Raw genomic sequence first — 21,192 nt, 5'->3', positions numbered from 1 at the left:
AAGTTAAAAAGGACAAAACACTCAGGCTTCATAGCATAAACTTACGGACAACTGCCGGGGGAAGGCGAAACCTTCCCCCTTCTGGTTGTGGAATAATCTACAACCATCAGCTTCGGGGTTTCCTGTAACTTCCTCTGTAGCATCTGGCGCTGATCACTCCCAAACAGGACACTGGTCTGAGACACTGTCACAGTACAGGGTACTCTAGTTGCATCCTGTTTTTAAGATCATCTGCACCTTGGAAAGGGCTAGGAACAATATTTTTAAAATGAAAACAAATTCCGAGTACAGTTCTATAGCAAGGGATGGATTCTTCAGCAAATTCAAAGCCATGGACTGCATAGGGCACTGACTAGCTTGTTTATTAATTAAGACAACTTCTCAGAGCTGAGACCTACCTAAGCTGCAAACTGCTACACAAAATAGCTGCAGCTGCATACATGTTACTCTCCACATGCATTTATGGTCACAAAGGCAGGCCTTGGGCCCACCTGTAATAGGTAACATTAGAAGCATTCCCGCTAGGGGCTAGAAAAGGACAATGGCATTTGCCAAACTCTACCCAACCTACAGGCAAAAAATTGAACCCAGCTCCAGGTGAAGGGCATGCTCCACCCTAGGTATAAGCCTACTCCATTAATACAGCATTTACCAAGTGGCCTTTGCCAAGTTCTACCCCAGGACAAATTGGGCCATGAGAATGAAGGAGAGGGTGTTTTTTTGAAAACACTGTACATGTAGACAGGAAACTCCACACTAAAGGAAATCAACTTTTGCAAGTGTTTATTTCACTGTGACACTGGGGATGCAGCAGGCAACTGCTCACTGAGCTGCCATTCACTGCAAGAGAGAGTTTTACTCCCTACAGGTCATTACAGAATCTAGATGTGGTGTCTGCTCACCTTTCAGTACCTAAGTTGCACACAGACCTACATCACTTGTACATTCATCTGTTAGGGACACAACTTTTAAGAATTTAAAAGTACAGCTGTCTACAAACAAACAAATGGAAACATCATGCAAAAATCAGAAGATGAGACTAACTGACAGATCAGGTTTGCAAGTAGATCGGCAGACAAATTCTAGTTGCCTGCCAACAGGAGGAGAGGGGAGACACTGAGGCTTCTTTTTGCTCTTATGTCCTACCTTACTGCAGGAGACAATCTATGGTTACAGCTTACACTTTCAGAGTTGCAGCAAATTAAGTGTTTTCTGAAGATGCTGAGGAACTTTGAATTTTTCCTTCTGTTATGTCTGTTCTATGAGAGTGTTCACTTGCTAGATAATGACAGAAACAGACACCTTACTGTGGAAAAGGTGGGGGATGCCTGTACAGTGCTTTGATTTAAAAAAAACTAAAGCCTAATAGGCAAGACAAAGTTTCTCGCACTTGGACCAATAAAATAAAATAAAATTTAAAAAAAAAAACACATCATGATGGAACTATTTACATTATCTAGTGAGAAACAAGTTAAGAAATTAAATGCTGTAGCCCCACATTATGAATTTCTCTTCAGCTAGTTAGATCTTGCCAACAGAAGTGGAGAGAGGGTGATCACAGGGAGAACAGGACATTAACAAGGAATCTTGGTTTTTAAAACTCAGTACTATTCTTTATCACCAACCTCACAGAAACGTGAAACTGAAATGTTTCTTTAAAGAAACATTCTACTTTTTCTTCACCACCACACATACTGGGCTGTTTTTGTAGGGTAGTTTGCAAGTGCTGGAATGCTAGCGGTAGTGATACACTTGTTTGAGGAATAGAGAATGTTTACAGAGGAGAAACAATGCAATGATTCTGGAGATAGACAGATGGCAGGAAAACAGAGATGAAATTGTTTGCATTGTGCCTGGGCCAGTGCCTTTTTAATTACACCAGCAGACTCTTCTGAGTCACATTAAAACAAGCTCTTATACACAACTGCCAGGAAAGTGAGATTTACAGACTAGTAGTTTAATTTTGTAGAAGTCAGTGATAGTAGCCTTTCACTGTCTCTCTTAAGACTAAATATAATGTAATTTTAAGGCATAATTTAATATCCATTTATTCCTAAAGCAATTGAAAATGTAACAAGCAAAGATGTCAGACAATGAAAACCCAACAATACCTAGTTTGACAAGGGTGAAAGCCATTACAATATGTACAGTGAAGAATCAGCCTTCAAACAAGAGAGTCTTGTTTTAAAAAAGCAAATGCAGACCCAGATTCTAGAAAAGCAAACATTGCAGATACAAGGAATGTTCATTAGAGTCCATTTCCCACTAGAGCTACTCTTTAAAAGGGAGGAAGAAGTGACTGTTGCCAGTACCGCCTGATTAGGATAAACTTCACTGATTAACTGCTCCAGGACACATCAAACAGCACTGTTAATGAGTTTAGTACACTGGGAGGCCACACTCTACCGAGTCCCTAGTGTTTAGTGCCTCATAGGAAAAGCCTCTAGTCCTCAAAGAAGACTTTATACCTATGATTAAGATTCACTAAGCAGTGTAGTACTCCGGTATCATTTTCAGGACACACCCTTAAAAGTGACAGTCCTGTGTGGATTCTAATGCACATCCCTGTGAACAAAGTGTGCTGCACATGTACACCTGCCATGCTACAGGATCTCCCTCTCCAGTGACTGCCAACATCTCACAGCCACCAGAACCTCACATAGACTATTAACATGATAAAAAACACAGCTACAGCTGCCAGTTTGGCATAGGTGGAACGCATGTTAAGATACTTTGCATCCTGACGGTACTTCTTGGACAAACTGGACAAGTTGTTGGCCTTGGAATCCAAAGCTGTTAAGGAAGAGAAAGTGGAAGCAGATTAGTTGCAGGATAAACAACAACAAGCCACTCCCACGGTAGTGTTCATAGATAATTGCAGCTGCTCTATTGGAGCTTTATCTGATTTATTGTGCATCCCCCATTCCTCATGTTCTGAAGGATTCCTACATTAAACTTGTTAGTCAAGCCACAACACAATGCAATCTAAACGGTTTACCTCCCCAAACATAGAAGGGACAAGAGTAACTACAGGAGCAGGAGCTTCACCAGCACCTTCAAAACACTAGCACGCATCACTCTTGTCCTAGACACACATCACTAACATTCATCTTCACAGGACAAGAACAGCCCCAAGCCCACAAGGGGCTTCGGCTCCTCCCAAAGTAGGGTTACAAATTGCCAGATGGTTTATGATTAAGGCTGCAATTCTGTCATGGAAGTCACAGATCCCATGACTTTCTGCAACCTCTATGCCTTCTGCAGTTGTGGGTGTGGCTGACTTCAGGACCACCCCACGGCCAGCTGTACCTGCCGTTGCTGGAGTGACCCGGGGCCAGCCACTTCGGCAGTCCCTGGGGCCAGTGTGGCTGGCTCTGGGGAGCTCCCAAGCAGCAGTCTTGGGGGTGCCCTGGGGACCGCCCGACCAGCAGCGGTCCCAGGGGTGCCCGGAGGACATCTGGAGAGCAGTCCCCAGGAGCAGCGGCCGGGGGGCAGCCAACCCCCAGCACTCGAGCAGGGCCCGTCCCCAGCAGGGGCCCCCCGAAGCACCAGTGTCCCAGAAGTAGAGATTTAGTCAGGGGTATTTTTGGTAAAAGACAGGTCATGGGTGCCTGTGACCTGTCCATGACTTTTACCAAAAATATCCCATAATACATCTTAGCCTTATTTATGGTGTAGATCAGACAAATGAAAATGCACTTTGAGCCAGACATATATACTACAAGGCCATCTTGATTCAGGAGGCCCTCTTTGCTACCCAGTCTCAGAATCCTTCCCTCAGCCATCTCCTGCCTGACAGCCTCAGAGAGAGGAAAGAGTTTCAAAAGCTGAACTCCATGTACCTGAGAGTGCCTCTCCTCGCTGTAACACTTCTTCAATGTTGGCCACCATGATTCTCTGCACATCCTGTAACTCTGTATTGATGGAGCCTAGGTTCCTTCTTGCCCGGCTGTCGATGTAGAGTTTTTTGGTTTTCTGGATGTAAGTGTCTGGAACAAAAGGTGGTTGTCAACATGAAAAACTTTTCCCCCAGCACTTCCTGCCTGCCATGCCGAGAACACCTGTCGAGCCAACTTCTATCTCCTTCCCTCCACAACTGCAACCACCACCACACCCCTTACCCCGCTCTGAGTAGATTCCAATCACCCAACCTCAGGGCAGCATACCTCAAGGACAATTTAACAACCCCTTCCTCCCCTGACAGGCACAAGGAGCACTGATGACTTGTTTTAGAGCATGTTGCATCCTGCATGCCTACACCAGGGACAAAGCACTTGACAGGATGGGTGCCCTTTGGACTTAGAAAAATAGGCCACCCAGAAGAGGACATGTACATCTAAAGCCAATTAGCTCAGAGGTTTCCTCAATGCTTAATGAATGGTGGCTCCACCATGCTTCACACCCACTTCCCACACCTCTCCAATGCTGCCATAAAAGTCCCTGCATTATCCATGTGACCTCAAGTGAGAGGAAGTTTGTGTTAAAGGGTGGGAAGCAAACCAGCAATCAGGGGACAACCACTGCCTAGAGTAACAATATGGCTGCCTACGGAGCATGAGCATCCATTGCTGTCTACCTTTTTCTGGGCTACCCCAGTGGCAGAACATTGCAGAGAGAGTGAGCAAGGTGCACACGAGTACTAACAAGAAAAAAACCAAGACTTAAAAGCAGAAAGCTGGATTGTAGGAAATTTGTCATTTCCCCTACCATTTCTCCATTCACATACCTGGCATTTCTGGCTCATAGAGAACACCAGATTTCTCCACTGTCAGTGGTAAGTTCCACGGCCTGAGCTAGGAGAGGCTAATGTGGCCAAACAAACAGGATGTTTATTAATTATTCTCAAGGGGAAGGACCTCACCGAACTCAATGAAGGAATAAGGTCTGGAGACCGTCGGCACCTTCTTTCCATGCTGTTCATCGAACTCGGAATGCAAATCCTCCAGATATGCAAAGGCCAGCTTCTTGGGGAAGGTGGCCTCACACAACACCAGGTAACACACCCCTTTCTCAATAACATAGCTAGAAGAGAACAAACGGGACAAATTTTAACCCTGTCCCTGTAAGACACCACTTTTCCCTTTCCCATCTTTCTTCCTCTATGGTGGAGTGCCCAGCCTTTGGGTTTATTATTATACTACACATAAAAGCATACCAGGTATCGCACAGCACAGGTGGTTTCATACATGTGTCTCCAATATTCAGATATCTTGTCACTGCACTAAGCCTTTCCTTTCCTCCGCAAGTACCATAATCTCCAGCTACTCATCCTCCTAGGAGACCTTTATATGAGACATCATATTGGATGACTGGCTGGAACGCAGAATCCTAGGGCCTGACCCTGCAAGGTGATGAGAGCAGGCAATGCCTGGCAGGTTGGAGCCCTTAATGAGGAGTGGGGAATGACTCCTTTCAGCAAGCTCATCTTACCAGGACATAGTAAAGCATTTTTATTTGGACTTCGTAGCCATGACGGCAGCTAAGTTGGCACAAACCAGCATACTACAGTCTAGTTCTAGCATTCCCTCCTAAAATGAACTGTTTGTTTGGGGTGGATATTGTAGTCTAAGTTTCAGGTTCTCAGGGCATTGCTCAGGACAGAGTTACTCTACTGCAAATACCATGACTGAATTTCCACAGATTTACACATTAGGCTTCATTTTAAATCTTTCTAAATGCCTTAGTTTCTCTTTTCTTTTCCCTAACTACAGTGTTATTGAGGCCTCAGATCCTGGTTTCAATCCCTGCCAAAGGCTTTTAACTTCATTTTAACAAAGTTTTACCTGGGAATTTCCTTAGTGTTTTTGGTTGTGGTTTTAAAAAGTCCTGACATTGGACTGAGCAGAATAAGGGACATTCCCCTCTTCCTGCTGACATTCCGTCATCTGAAGGAGGCAGGCCCCACACTCCCATGCCCTTTCTGGCAACAAAATGGCAGATTAAATTCAACATTGACAAGTGCAAAGTAATGCACATTGGAAAAAAGAATCCCAAATGGTGGGTTCTAAATTAGCTATTATCACTCAAGGAGGATCTTGGCATCACCCTGGACTTCTGCTCAATGTGCAGCCGTGGTAAAAAAGCCTTACAGTATGTTAAGAACTATTAGGAAAGGGAAAGAAAAATAAATCAGATAATATCATAATCCCACTATATAAATCCACAGTAAATCCACACCTTGAATACTGTGTCCAGTTCTGGTCACCCTATCTCAAAGAGGATGTAGTGGAACTGGAAAAGGTACAGAGAAGGGCAACAAAGATGATCAAGGGTAAGGAATGGCTTCTGTATGAAGACAGACTAAAAAGATTAGAAAAGAGACAACTAAGGGGGGATATGATAGAGGTCTATAAAATGAACAGCATGGAGAAAGTGAGCACAGAAATGTTATTTAGCCTTTCCCATAATATAAAAACTAAGGCTCAGGTGATGAAATTAACAGGGAACAGGTTTAATATAAACAAGAGAAAGTACTTTTTCACATAATGCACAACTGACCTCGGAACTCATTGACACAGAGTATTGTGATGGCCAAAAGTATAACTCGGTTCAAAAAAAGAACTGGATAATTTAATCAAGGATAGGTTCATCAATGGCTATTAGCCAAAACAGTCAGGAAGGCAACCACATACACAGGGCGACCCTAAACTCTCACTACAAAAAGCCAGGAGTGAAAGATGGAGTGGATCACTCCATAATTGCCCTGTTCTGTATAATCCCCCTCAAGCTTTAGTACAGGCCACTGTTGGAGCCAAGATACTGACCAAGTTGCACCATGGTCTAACCCAGTAGGGCAGCTCCGTAATGTATGGGAGAGAGGATATGATGTACAGTGCACAGGAGCATGCATCTTCTCCTGAAGGTCAGCAGGAAAGGGGGGAATAGGGAGAGAGAAGGCTATTGTGGCATCTCCTACAGAGATTCAGAAGTGCACAGGAATGGGTCGCCAACGGCACCAATCCCCTGGCAATCAGACAGATAGGTGGTCAGCCCCGCACAGCCTGAGGAGACTAGTTGGGGCACCCCAAACTCCACCCTGGGTGAGTCTTAGGCATAGGACTCTATTTCCCATACACAAAGCCTCACAGAGGCAAGCTGAGAAACAGAAATGCTGCTTGTCCATGGGCTGCTGGGACTTCAGGTTTTGCTATCTGACAAGAAAGGGCGATTGTGCCAATAATTTTCACGCTGTGGCCTCACTCACATGTAGGTTAAGATGAAATATAGCAGCTGGTGTGACTGCTTACTGGCACTTGGCTGCATTCCACTTGTTTTGTTTTTGACTCATGAGCCAGTGTTTAAACCCCCCCCCCCACACCCCTTTTTTAGTGTCCAACTATCATTTGTTCTTGTAAGTTTCATTTTGTCCTTACTTTACTGTCAGTTTTAGTTCCCATGCTAGTACAGAGAATATGTATTTTATTTCTAATTCAAGTACAAATCTGATTGGATAAAGTCCACCGGATTTTTAGATTTAGATCTGAACATACAGACTAGCACTTACCTACCCCTCCACTAAACAGTGCTGCTTGCTGTTGAATGCTCACTGTGATTATGTCTATTACCATGTTTGTTCCCCTTCCAGCCAGTAGCACAGCATACCAGAGAGGCCTGAAAAGCACCTACACTGGATGCGGATATGATTAAATAGCCCAAGTCATGGCATGCAACAGAGCACACGTGTGTGTTTGGGGGCTTGTTTTAATTTAAATAACTGTGGAAAACACAGCGATACAAGACAATGAGGACATATTCCCATCAATAACAATATAACCTCTAAGGCAGGTTGCCTAGGGCAGGGATGGGCAAACTTTTTGGCCTGAGGGCCACATCGGTGTTCCAAAACTGTATGAGGGCCGGGTAGGAAAGGCTGTGCCGCCCCAAACCCTATCTGCCCCCCTCCCACTTCCCGCCCCCCTCAGAACTCCTGACCCATCCAACCCCTGCTACTCCTTGTCGCCTGACCACCCCCTCCCGGGACCCCCTGCCCCTAACTGCCCCCCCCAGGATCCCACCCCCTATCCAGCCCCCCCAGTCCCTGACTGCCCCGACCTCTATCCACACCCTCGCCCCCTGACAGAACCCCGGGGACCCCACCCCGTATCCAACCCCATATCTAAAGCCCATTTCAGAATGCGGCCCCGCAAACATGTGCAGAGGACTCATGAGGAGCAGGGGCAGCGGCACAGCCAGAGAGAAGCAGTGGTTTCACCCTTCAAAACACCGCTTCTCTCTGGCCGACTGCGCGGCTGCCCGGTGCTCCTCCTGAGTCCTCCGCCCGCATTCACCATGCTCCTGCCACCCACAATGCCCCCCTGAGGCTGCAGGTGAGCCTCCCTCCCATGCCCCTGCAGTGCTGCCCCCTCCTGCACTGGCGGCACGGCAAACTGAGGCTGCGGGGGAGGAGGGACAGCAGGGGAGGGGCTGGAGGCTAGCCTCCCCGGCTGGGAGCTCAAGGGTCGGGCACTATGGTCCCGCGGGCCATAATTTGCCCATCTCTGGCTGAGGGGTTCAAAACTTTCATCAGGCATAAGCACTATTGTGGATTTATTGGCATTAAATGTAACTTGTAAGTCCTTTTCCTTTTCTCTTTACTTAACAGCTATATGTAGTGATTTAGCAGACTTAATTTTTACATTGCCATAATGGGCCAATTCTTTTTTCAATCACTAGGCCACTGTGTGGAATCAAAGTTTTGACACCATACAATAGCCTGGTAAATCTGGTATCCATATGTTCAACAGCAGCTTCAAGCATACAGATCTGATTTTTCCTCAGCTTAGCCTCTAGAGACCCAGAAATGTTTAAATCCTTCAAATTTGCCACATTCAAGAATTAGTTTTTAGACACAGTGGCCAGGATTATCTGTGCTTGTTCCAGTCCCAACATGGCACTTACTAGCTTTAGTAAAAAGCCTCAAACAATGGGCATTGCCTTGAACAGTAAGAGTGTAGTCACCACTGTCCACCATGGAATAAAATATACTCACAAATTAGCTTCTTGATTTCCCTAAGAAAGCCCCTAACTTGTTCTACATCAGTCCATGACCCAGTTTCTACATTATGTTCCAAAACAGTGCTAGCTAAGCGATCGTTTCTGATCCTTGTCTTCAGTGTTCTGGCCTGACTTTGAACCCAACACATATACTGGATCCCTCCCAGCATAGCTCACAGTTACCTCAAATCATTACCAAGAGTTTGAGCAATCCATAATCTTTCAGGATTTGAAGAGTAAAATGAGAAAACATATTTCAAAACAAAACCTTTTAAGATAGGGATAATCTCCTATGAGAGATATAACAGCAAGCTAAAGGTAAGTACAAGAAGAGTACAATATCTTCTCTTAACACGGTCTCCTGCCATATGCACAGCTGCACCATCACACTTTAGGTCAGCTGGATTTGATCTGAGCTCTCCTGCCTTGATCTCCATGTTTCCCAGAGCTGTTTTTACTCCCTTTTTGATATTAACTGTTTCAGATTCCAAGTTTTCTATATCGGCAGAGAAAGCACACAGATTTCCAATGCCGCATAGCATTGACAGCCCAGATTAACCGTAATATGAATTTTCTCACATAACTGCTTGATTTCTCAACTTTAACACCACATTAACACTTTTTTGTCATAAAATTTAACACAGTATAAAATCATGTAATTATGCCTTTTTGCAACGTACGTATGTAAGGGGACAGATACACAGTTGGCCACCTTTAACTTTTTGCATTCTTGATTTCTGAATGTTTATCTGTGCAATCTTAATATATATACTTTTGGAATTTAATTTCTTATATTTATTTTAAGAAAGAGAGAAAAAAAAACACTTCTTTAGGCAGCACCAGCTAGCAAAGGCCAATGGTTGCCTTTTAATGGAACTAGTAATCTGTGCACTTAAAGATTTATGACACTAAAATCAGCCAAAGGTCAGCTAGTAACTAATTTCACAAAAGACTGCATAGGCACTTATCACCTGCATAAATATCAGTGTGTGTACTCACATGCCATGATAACTGAGTTGGTTGTAAGGCTTTTGGACTTTAATCTCCAACATTAAAATGACAGAAGAAAATTCTTCAAACCTGGTTTTGGGTCTCACCGAGAGCCAAATTTTCTTCAAACTTTGTCAGTTTCAAGGCTATTCATATTAACACCTCTGCACATTTGGAGAAGTGCACATTTCAATTAGTCATGCACATATCTTTGCTCCACAATGACAGCTGTCATTGCATTTTTTACTCTGCACTATGTTATTTTAAAGGAGTTAGAACTTCAGTTAACGAAGAACATTTTTTTCCTTGACCAAGCTAATGCACTAGCCACTAAATAGGATTATTTTAGGCCAAATCTCAAACACCATTTTTTTTCCATGCAGCATTATCAAAAGTTTCATTAGAATTTTTGTTTAAAACAAAAACTGATTTTCTTTTTCATCTGTGACTTTATGTCTCATCCTAAAAATGGCACCAGCAGAAATCTGCACCCCTTAACAGCTGGCTGAAGAACAGCTTCAGAGCTGACAGGGCAAAGTGCACCTTCCCTGCCTACTCACCCACAACACTTCCAACACCCCTCAACTGCTTCTCTGAGATCTCCCATAGAAATACTGAGCTTGGCTGAATTTTCTTAGCTTAACAGCTCTGATGAGATCAAAGCCACTGCAAGGTGGTTGTAATTCATAAATAATTGTGACCAAAAAACTGGATAGCCTTTTTTGACAGTTATAAGTCTGGTAAGCAAAGAAAGTCAGACACTACATAGCAAGAGCTTTACTATGATTTAGATATAATCTTCCCCAGGCATCTCAGTGGAAGTCAGAATGATGTTTGGATAATACTGTGATATGGAAACAAATGACTGACAGATTGATTGCAAACTGGGAAGAGGGATCAAGTAGCATCTTTAGAAACAGAAATTATCAACACAGGAATTGCCTGACTGGATCAAACCAGTGGGCTACCTAGTCCAGCATCCTATTGCCAACAATGGCCAGCACCAGACAGCTTTAGAGAAAAGTGGAAAAAATGTGAAAAAACCTGCAGTAAGTGATTATGTGTTAACCCATCTTGAGGAAAGCTGCCTCCTAAGCCCCAACCATTAGAGACTGGCTTTGTGCCACGAGGGCGCTTCCAAACAAGGGTTTTTAACTCTAGATCTTTTTACCTGTACTTTTTCTAAAATCTTGCTACCATCTTGTCCTCAGTGAGGCCCTGTGGCAATTAATTGCATTGAAAACCATTTCCTTTATCAGTTTGGACTTTGCCACCTTTTCGTTTACTTGGATGTTCCCTTGTTTTTGTGTTATGAGAGAAGTTGATTAGAGGTGCCTCTACCTTCTCTATAAAAGTATACAAAATGATGAAAGTTATGTCCCCTCTTATTAATCTCCTCTCTAAAGGTAGCAAGTCAAATGTTTTCAATCTTTAGTTTAGAACCTAGGAGATGCAGGAGTTAAAATTATTCTCTCCAACCTGCATAGCTTTGAATGTGTCAACATTTCACTTCAACTGCCACTATGCTGCCTAGCTTGGTTAGGTCCCTCTGAAGTACATCAGTCTTCTCAGGTCTTGCCTAACCTACATGATGTTGTGTTCCTGCAGATTTTGCCAGCTCGCTGCTTACCCTGAGCAAGTCTGCTAGAACTGTGTTGTACATTAGTAAGATTTGAAGATGACCCTAACTTAGAAGGGTTTACAATGAAAGCAAAGGGCAAACATTATGGAAGGTTTTAGAGAGAGACAGTGAACTCAAACGGATGAGCTAAATGCAGCTACGACACTTCGGGATACTAATACTAGACAAAAGTGTATAAAACATGGACAATGCTTGCTGGAGAACAGAAATGCTGAGGAGATTCAGGGAAATAATGGACAACAAGTTAGATGAGTTTGCAGTGCAAGGATGATACATGAAAGGATATGCCATAGTGGAATGGAGAGAGAAGAGAACCTTGTGTAGGAAGAATCAACTTTGGTAATGCTAACTTAAGTATAGATGGAACACCTCACTATTAAAAAAATATATTGATAAACCTCAGCGAATCCAAAGGACAACAGATGCTAGAATGATTAGTGGGCACAACCTGCAGACAAAACTTAAAGGGAGCCAAATATATGCAGTCTACAGAAAAGAGAGTGGGGGAAAACAAGAACTGGATAGGAATGCACGAAGTCTAACAATGCTAGAGAAGAAAAGAAATTTTAAAATGATTGAAAGCATATAAAAGGAAACAACACTCTCTCTGAGCACAGGTTTCCCGTGGGCTGGTGGGATAGTTTACTGACTCTTACTCTTCTCCAATGGGCCAATTTCTAATATACCTCCAACATCTCCTAGAAGTACTTTTCAGTTTTCTATAAATGTAGGTTGGGATGCCTGCATTGTCCACCTTAATCTCGACAGCATGTTATACTTACTGGAAAGCCACGGATCCTGCTTCTAGGGTGCATCTGGTAGGCGACTGTTCATTCAACTTCCGGAAAAGCTGTTTAGCTTGGCTCTGGTATTGCTGGAGGTCCCGACCTGACTGAGAAGGGAAAAAAGTCTATTACGCATGGTTCTACCATATGGCAGAATGAACTGCAAACAATATAACCACCTCTTACAGGGAGGCCCTTTTCCCACAAGGAAACTAACATGATATCCATAGCTAACCTCAAAAAGTTTTACCAGAATTGGATCTGAAGTCAATGGACACAGCCAAACTAAGTGGTAGGTGCTGGTAAATCTCAGGAATCTACCTCTGATGAATATCTCAGTCACCATTTAGGAGGTCCCCTAGGGAGTTTTGTTTTGTTTTTTTGTAGCATGTCTTGGTCCAGAGAAGGTGCTTCAGTCTCTCTGCCCTGAGGGAGAGGGGAAGAGTTCGTGATTCACAGGGTATGTCTATACTGCAGTATCAGCCCCAGGTTTGAACTCAGGCTTAAGCCCACCCCACCCCCATCTATCTACACACAAATTTTGCTAACTCAGAACTTGGACCCTGGGTCCCAGTACCCCACAGGGGTGAAGGGTGCAAGTCTGAGTCAAACTGGAACATAGGGTTCAAGCCCTATTACTTTGTAGTGTAGACACAGCCCTGCTGGACTCATGCTCTGCCAAAAATGTCTTACAATTCCACAGGCCAGCTTTCTTTGTCCTCTGGACAGTCAAGTTTTCCCACGTGGCACCATGAACAAAGGAACAGAGTGGACACATTTTGGGAGGGTGCTAAGAAGTCCGGGATAAGGGTGGCTGGACTCAGACCGGCATAATGTAGTGCGGATGCTGGAGCCCCAAGATGGGACCCAAGGTTCAACAATTCCTGGAGTTACAAATGAGTATAAATGGTCAAGCCACAGTTAACAAATCCTGGGTCTGTTAACTTGAGTTCTACTAACCTGGGCTTACATTGCACTGAAGACATACTGACAGGATCTCTCTCTCCAGAAGTATTAGCTTGCTCCCTCAAAAGTGTGCAAGTATGTGAGAATCTCACTGACGGGGGGTCTTGGTTTCTTACACAGTTTTGATCTACTTTGGGATTTGAGTGCTAGAAGGATCTCTAGGAACTTCATTGATACTGGGGGGACTCATGGTCTCTCTCTCTCCCTCTCGGAGTCTAGATGCCAGGGGAAGGCAGGGTGCCTAGATCTTGGTGCCAAATCTAGTCGCCGCCTTTCTCAAGGGCTACAAGGCTTGGTCTACACTTAAAAGTTAGTCTACATACCTATATCAGGCAGGGGTGTGAAAAAACCACCGCCCCCCAACATTGCTATGCTGAACTAACCCCCAGGGCAGATGCAACTATGTTGATGGAAGAAGGCTTCTGTTATGTAAATCATTTGGGGCGGTGGCACGCCTACCCAACAAAAAAGACGCTTTAATTGATGTGGGCTGTGTCTGCTGTAGCCTATAAAATAGGTTAAATAAAAGTTAGATTTAGGTTTAAGTTAGTCTAAGTGTAGACAAGTATGGAAAATTAAACCTGGTAGTGTAAAAAAAGCTAAAAATAAATTGAAAAAAAAGTAAAATAAAAAAACTGAAGGTAGCAAAGACATGACCCAAAGTTATGTTGTGGCTATGTTTTGGTTATAAATCGTTTTAGCAGGATTTTTAATAAACCATTTTTAAAATTTAAAAAACACTTATTAAAATGATTACATTAATTTAGGAGTGGCCAACCTGTGGCTCCAGAGCCACATGCGGCTCTTCAGAAGTTAATATGTATAGGCACCGACTCCAAGGCTAGACCTAGAGGCGCCAACTTTCCAAGGTGCTGGGGGGTGCTCCCTGCTCAACCCCTGGCTCTGCCACAAGCCCTGCCCCCACGCCATCCCTTCCCACCCCTCCCTGAGCCTGCCATGCCCTTGCTCCTGCCCCAGAAAATACTACATGCATCCAATGAAGTGAGCTTTAGCCCACGAAAGCTTACGCCCTAATAAATTTGTTAGTCTCTAAGGTGCCACAAGTACTCCTTGTTCTTTTTGCTGATACTGACTAACACGGCTACCACTCTGAAACTGGTGCAAGTGTTAATTTAAATAATGCATAATGTAAAAAGCCAATAAAAAGGTGGCAAAAATGTAAATCAGGTTACAGGTAGATTTAATGTTAATGAGTATTATAATTGGTTATAACAGAAGTAGCCTTGCTGAATTGGAAAAGAGCTCCAGCTAACATTAAAAAGGTACCGTTAGGTTCCAGAATTATAAGGCTGTACTTCGCTCTGTTGTCAGTGGACTAATCACCCATTAATACACTATTTAATCTATTGCTATTTCAAGTCTCTCTCTTGGTGCCAGGGGGTGGGCGAGTCTAGTCTCCAACAGGGTCACAGTGCAAGAAGAACAGTGCCAAATGTCATCAACCTTGCATGAAACTCACATTTCCCAGCACAGCCAAGCACTACCACAGCCTTCTGAGGGCACAAGTCCAACCCACCTAGGGTCTGCTTTGTAAGCTTCCACACAGCCTCCGTGCCCCCGCTAAGATGGATCTCAGTCTCAGGTGGCCTCTGGGCCAGGAAGGGGGAGTGTGCATCTGGGGGAGGGCTCTGGTTTGGGAAGGGGGGCCCTCTGAACAGGGACAGGAGAAATCTGGGGAGGATCTCGGGGCCAGGATGGGGTGCTTGGGGGGGATCTCTGGGCCGAGAGAGGGGAGAGCAGGAGGAATCTAGGGGGCTCTGGGCCAGGAGAGAGGGGATCGGTGGGGGAGTGTCTCAGGAACGGGGGGACTCTGGGTAAGGAGAGGGAGAATCTAGTGGGTCTCGGGGGAAATCTGGGAGGTTCTGGGCCGGGAGGGGGGCGTGTCTCGGTCTCTCACCTGCTCATCCTCCTGCATGGAGGCGGCCAGGGGGAGCCCGTCCGCCACCCGCGCGATCATAGTCAGCAGCACCATGTCTGCGCCGCTCCAACCCGGGAGCCGCCGCCGCTACCCGGCCCCGCGCCCGCCCGCCCGCCCCACCTGCTGCCACCCTCTGACTGGCCTCTATTACTGAGGTGGCCGGAAACACCCAGCGCAGCATCCGGGCCACGCCACTGGAACTGCCGGGTTACTTCCGGTCCGGTGCCGAACTCCATCCGACTTCCATCCACTTCCGGTGGGAGCGGCCCGGGGAAGGGGGTGTCCCGTGGGCCGAGAAGGGAGCGACTCGAGGGGGTCAAAGCCGGGAGATCCGGGCGGGGCGGATGTTGGGCTGCGCTCCACTCAGGAGCGGAGTAGGGCGAGGCGATAAATGAGGCTAGGGCCAGGGGAGGTCGGGCTTCCCAAGGCAGCTCGGCCCCGGGCGGCCCCCACTGCCCACCCCGCACCGGTCCCTGCTCCCACTCCCCCGGGAGGTCTTCACCCGAAGAGAACGTGGGCTAGGCCCCCCGCCCCGAGCAGGCCCGACTCCCGCGCTGGAGGCCGGGCCGGGCCGGGCCAGCGGTGCACAACCCTGCCCCTGTTGCCCATCCCACTGAAGAAGGAGCTGAGGCTTCCCGCTGCTGCCCTGCGCTTTACTGCCTGTTTTTGCAGAGCCATCCCATGTGGGGCTGACGGGTTTGTTGTCATGGCCTCTCAAAGCCTGGTCTAGAAATGCTGTAAGTTCGGCACAAAACACGATGTCTGGTGATTCTGTGGGCGGCCAAGGGTTCCCTTGCATTTTGTTCACATCTCGCTGTAGTTACTGCATTGTATGTATGATGTATGTGCTGTGAATACCCAGGTAAATAACATCCTCTTTTTACACTGAATTTGTGTGGTCACACGTTCTCAGGTGTCTAACTCGGCAAACCTTACCGTTAACTCCCCCTTCACTTTAGTTTCCAGAGTGAATGGCTATAGACTAGAGTAATTCTTGACTTATCTAGTACTTAGTTATAGCTGATGTGCTAGGTTAAAAGCTGGGGCACAGTAGTTCCTGGAGTTAGTTGCCTCCCTTAGATGGCATTTTAATATCTCAGAAGATAAGTCTATTAATTATTCATTTGTCATTAAGGGCAAATGGGACCAAAATGATCATAAGAATGGCCCTACAGGGTCAGATTAAAGGCATGTCTACACTACAAAATTAGGTCCATTTTATAGAAGTCGATCTTTAGTAACCAGTTTTATACTGTCGATCATGTGTGTCCCCACTAAGCACATTAGGTTGGCGGAGTGTGTCCTCAATACTGTGGCTAGCATTGACTCACGGAGTGGTGCACTGTGGGTAGCTATCCCACAGTACCCACTGCCCATTAGAATTCTGGGTTAAGCTCCCAGTGCCTGATAGGGCAAAAACATTGTCACAGGTGATTTTGGGCATGTGTCTTCAGTCTCTCCTCCCTCCCTCCTTTAAAGCAATGGCAAACAATCGTTTCATGCCTTTTTTCCTGGGTTATCCATGCGGACACCATAGCATGGCAAGCATGGAGCCCACTCAGCTGCACAATGCTTTTGTGAGCATTGTAAACGCCTCACGCATTATCCTGCGGTATGTGCAGAGCCTAGCTAGGAACCACCCGCATGAGGAAGATTGTGTGGCGAACATGGACACAGACATTCCTGAAAACACGGGCTGTGGCAATTGGGATATCATGGTGTCATTGAGGCACGTTTATACAGTGGAACGCTGATTCTCGGCCCAGCAAACAAGCACAGACTGGTGGGACCGCATAGTGTTGCAGGTTTGGGATGATTCCCAGTGATTGCGAAACTTTTGCATGCATAAGGCCACTTTTATGAAACCTTGTGAGTTGCTTTCCCCCACCCTGAAGCACAGGAATACCAAGATGAGACCTGCCCTGACAGTTGAGAAGCAAGTGGCAATAGCCCTGTGGAAGCTTGCAATGCCTGACTGCTACTGGTCAGTCAGGAATCAATTCGGAGTGGGCAAATCTACCGTGGGGGCTGCTGTGATCCAAGTAGCCAAGGCAATCAATAACCTTTTGCTAACAAGGGTAGGTTTCATAGTAGCAGCCATGTTAGTCTGTATCTGCAAAAAGAAAAGGAGTACGTGTGGCACCTTAGAGACTAACAAATTTATTTGAGCATAAGCTTTCATGAGCTACAGCTCACATCAGCGGATGCATTCAGTGGAAAATACAGTGGGGAGATCTTTTATACACAGAGAACATGAAACAATGGGTGTTACCATACACACTATAACAAGAGCGATCAGGTAAGTTGAGCTATTACCAGCAGGAGGGGGGAAAAAAACAAAAAAAAACAACAAAAAACTTTTGTAGTGATAAGCAAGGTGGGCCATTTCCAGCAGTTGACAAGAATGTGTGAGGAACAGTAAGGGAGGAAAATAAACAGGGAAATAGTTTTACTTTGTGTAATGACACATCCACTCCCAGTCTTTATTCAAGCCTAATTTAATGGTGTCAAGTTTGCAAATTAATTCCAATTCAGCAGTCTCTTGGAGTCTGTTTTTGAAGTTTTATTGTTGAAGAATTGCCACTTTTAGGTCTGTAATCGAGTCACCAGAGAGATTGAAGTGTTCTCCAACTGGTTTTTGAATGTTATAATTCTTGATCTCTGATTTGTGTCCATTTATTCTTTTACGTAGAGAGACGGTCCAGTTTAGCCAATGTACATGGCAGAGGGGCATTGCTGGCACATGATGGCATATATCACATTGGTAGATGCGCAGGTGAACGAGCCTCTGATAGTGTGGCTGATGTGATTAGGCCCTATGATGGTGTCCCCTGAATAGATATGTGGACACAGTTGGCAACAGGCTTTGTGCAAGGGTAGGTTCCTGGTTTACTGTTTTTTTGTGTGGTTGCTGGTGAGCATTTGCTTCAGGTTGGGGGGCTGTCTGTAAGCAAGGACTGGCTTGTCTCCCAAGATCTGTGAGAGTGATGGGTCGTCCTTCAGGATAGGTTCTAGATCCTTGATGATGCGTTGGAGAGGTTTTAGTTGGGGGCTGAAGGTGATGGTTAGTAGCGTTCCGTTATTTTCTTTGTTGGGCCTGTCCTGTAGTAGGTAACTTCTGGATACCCATCTCGCTCTGTCAATCTGTTTCCTCACTTCCCCAGGTGGGTATTGGAGTTGTAAGAATGCTTGATAGAGATCTTGTAGGTGTTTTTCTCTGTCTGAGGGGTTGGAGCAAATGCAGTTGTATCGTCGTAGAGCTTGGCTGTAGACAGTGGATCGTGTGGTTTGGTCTGGATGAAAGCTGGAGTCATGTAGGTAGGTATAGCGGTCAGTAGGTTTCCGGTAATAGGGTGGTGTTTATGTGACCATCGCTTATTAGCACCATAGTGTCCAGGAAGTGGATCTCTTGTGTGGACTGGTCCAGGCTGAGGTTGATGGTGGGATGGAAATTGTTGAAATCATGGTGGAATTCCTCAAGGACTTCTTTACCATGGGTCCAGATGATGAAGATGTCATCAATGTAGCGCAAGTAGAGTAGGGGCATTAGGGGACGAGAGCTGAGGAAGCGTTGTTCTAAGTCAGCCATAAAAATGTTGGCATACTGTGGGGCCAAGTGGGTACCCATAGCAGTGCCGCTGATTTGAAGATATACATTGTCCCTAAATGTGAAATAGTTATGGGTGACGACATAATCAAAGGGGCTGAGAAAGGAGGTGCTGTAGTCAAAATGAACAGGCCGGATTATGAACAGGAGGCTGCCAGGCAACTCTCCAACACCACATTCTAAAGGCCACTATCCTCTGATCCCACTGAGGAGTACCAAAAGAGAGAAACTACACCATCTGCTCAGAAAACTCCCTGGTACAGCATGGGAGCAAATCTACATGGACACACCCCCAGAGCCCCAGCCAGGGATATTCTATCTGCTACCCAAGATCCATAAACTTGGAAACCCTTGATGCCTCATCATCCCAGGCATCGGCACTCTTACAGCAGGATTATCTGGCTATTTGGACTCTCTCCTGAGACCCTACACTACCAGCACTCCTAGCTATCTTCGAGACACCACCGACTTTCTGAGGAAACTACAATGAATTGGTGATCTTCCTGAAAACACCATCCTGGCAACCATGGATGTAGAAGCTCTTTATACCAATATTCCACATAAGGATGGACTACAAGCTGTCAAGAACAGTATCCCTGATAAGGCCACGGGACATCTGGTGGTTGAGCTTTGTCCTCACCCACAACCATTTCAGTTTTGGGGGCAACTTATACCTTTGAGTCAGTGGCACTGCTATGGGTATCCGCATGGCTCCACAGTGTGCCAACATTTTTATGGCTGGCTTAGAACAATGCTTCCTCAGCTCTCATCCCCTAGTGCCCCTCCTCTACTTGCACTACATTGATGATATCATCATCATATGGACACACGGGAAGGAGGCCCTTGAAGAATTCCACTTGGATTTCAACAATTTCCACCCCACCATCAACCTCAGCCTGGACCAATCCACACAAGAGATCCACTTCCTGGACTCTACAGTGCAAATAAGTGATGGTCACAAACACCACCTTATACCAGAAACCTACTGACCGCTACACTTACCTACATGCCTCCAGCTTCCATCCTGGTCACATCACATGATCCATTGTCTACAGCCAAGCCCTAAGATACAACCAAATTTGCTCCAATCCCTCAGACAGAGACAAACACCTACAAGATCTTTATCAAGCATTCTTAAAACTACAGTACCCACCTGGGGAAGTGAGGAAACAGATTGACAGAGCGAGATGGGTATCCAGAAGTTACCTACTACAGAACAGGCCCAACAAGGAAAACAACAGAACACCACTGGCCATCACATACAGCCCTCAGCTAAAGCCTCTCCAGCACATTATCAACGATCTACAACCTATCCTGGAAAACAATCCCTCACGCTCCCAGACAGCCCCCCAACCTGAAGCAAATACTCACCAGCAACCACACACCACACCACAGAAACACTAACCCAGGAACCAATCCCTGTAGCAAACCTTATTGCCTACTCTGTCCCCATAGCTACTCTAGTGACACCATCAGAGGACCCAAGCACATCAGCCACACCATCAGAGGCTCATTCACCTGCACATCTACTAATGTTATATATGCCATCATGTGCCAGCAATGCTCCTCTGCCATGTACGTTGGCCAAACCGGACAGTCCCTATGTAAAAGAATAAATGGACACAAATAGGACATCAGGAATGGCAATATACAAAAGCCAGTAGGAGAACTCCTCAGTCTTCCTGGACATTCTATAACAGATTTGAAAGTAGCCATACTTGGACAAAAAAGCTTCAGAAACAGACTTCAAAGAGAAACCACAGAACTAAAATTCATTTTCAAATTTAACACCATTAATTTGGGCTTGAATAGGGACTGGGAGTGGCTGGTTCATTACAAAAGCAGCTTTGCCTCTCCTGGAATTGACACCTCCTCCTCAATTATTGGGACTGGACTACATCTACCCTGATTGAATTGGTCCTGTCAGCACTGGTTCTCCACTTCTGAGGTATCATAGACTCATAATAATAGAATATCAGGGTTGGAAGGGACCTTAGAAGGACCAATCAAAGCTCAAAGCAGGACCAATCCGCAATTTTTGCCCCAGATCCCTAAATGGCCCCCTTAAGGATTGAACTCACAACCCTGGGTTTAGCAGGCTCAAAGCATGGATCCATCCCTCCCCCTGTAACTCCCTTCTCTTCATGTGTCAGTATATTTACATCTTTCAGAGTAGCAGCCGTGTTAGTCTGTATTCGCAAAAAGAAAAAGGAGGACTTGTGGCACCTTAGAGACTAACCAATTTATTTGAGCATAAGCTTTTGTGAGC

At 45.5% G+C, this 21,192-nt stretch overlaps 1 protein-coding gene across 1 annotated transcript; it reads right to left on the bottom strand.

Annotated features, from left to right (window-relative positions):
* Positions 1–677: 677 nt before the first annotated feature.
* Positions 678–15,385, bottom strand: SEC22B (SEC22 homolog B, vesicle trafficking protein). The gene is made up of 5 exons (XM_074962158.1): positions 15,296–15,385; positions 12,409–12,518; positions 4,862–5,022; positions 3,843–3,989; positions 678–2,793 (listed from the first exon to the last, which is right to left on the bottom strand). The coding sequence occupies exons 1-5, from the start codon at positions 15,368–15,370 to the stop codon at positions 2,639–2,641; spliced, it is 648 nt and encodes a 215-aa protein (XP_074818259.1). The 5' UTR covers positions 15,371–15,385; the 3' UTR covers positions 678–2,638.
* Positions 15,386–21,192: the final 5,807 nt, after the last annotated feature.

Source organism: Natator depressus, chromosome 8 (genome assembly GCF_965152275.1).
Source record: "Natator depressus isolate rNatDep1 chromosome 8, rNatDep2.hap1, whole genome shotgun sequence".
Taxonomy (NCBI): domain Eukaryota; kingdom Metazoa; phylum Chordata; order Testudines; family Cheloniidae; genus Natator; species Natator depressus.
Note: the sequence above shows the minus strand (reverse complement) of the source record. Positions and strands in the feature narration are given on the sequence as shown.

Bases quoted from the DNA above. Each gene is read 5' to 3' on its own strand.
- SEC22B (XM_074962158.1), bottom strand. From the start codon at position 15,370: ATGGTGCTGCTGACTATGATCGCGCGGGTGGCGGACGGGCTCCCCCTG. The intron at 12,519-15,295 runs GTGAGAGACCGA...TTCCCTTCTCAG, and splicing joins CCATGCAGGAGGATGAGCAG to TCAGGTCGGGACCTCCAGCA. The intron at 2,794-3,842 runs GTACATGGAGTT...CTTCCTTAACAG, and splicing joins GCGAGGAGAGGCACTCTCAG to CTTTGGATTCCAAGGCCAAC.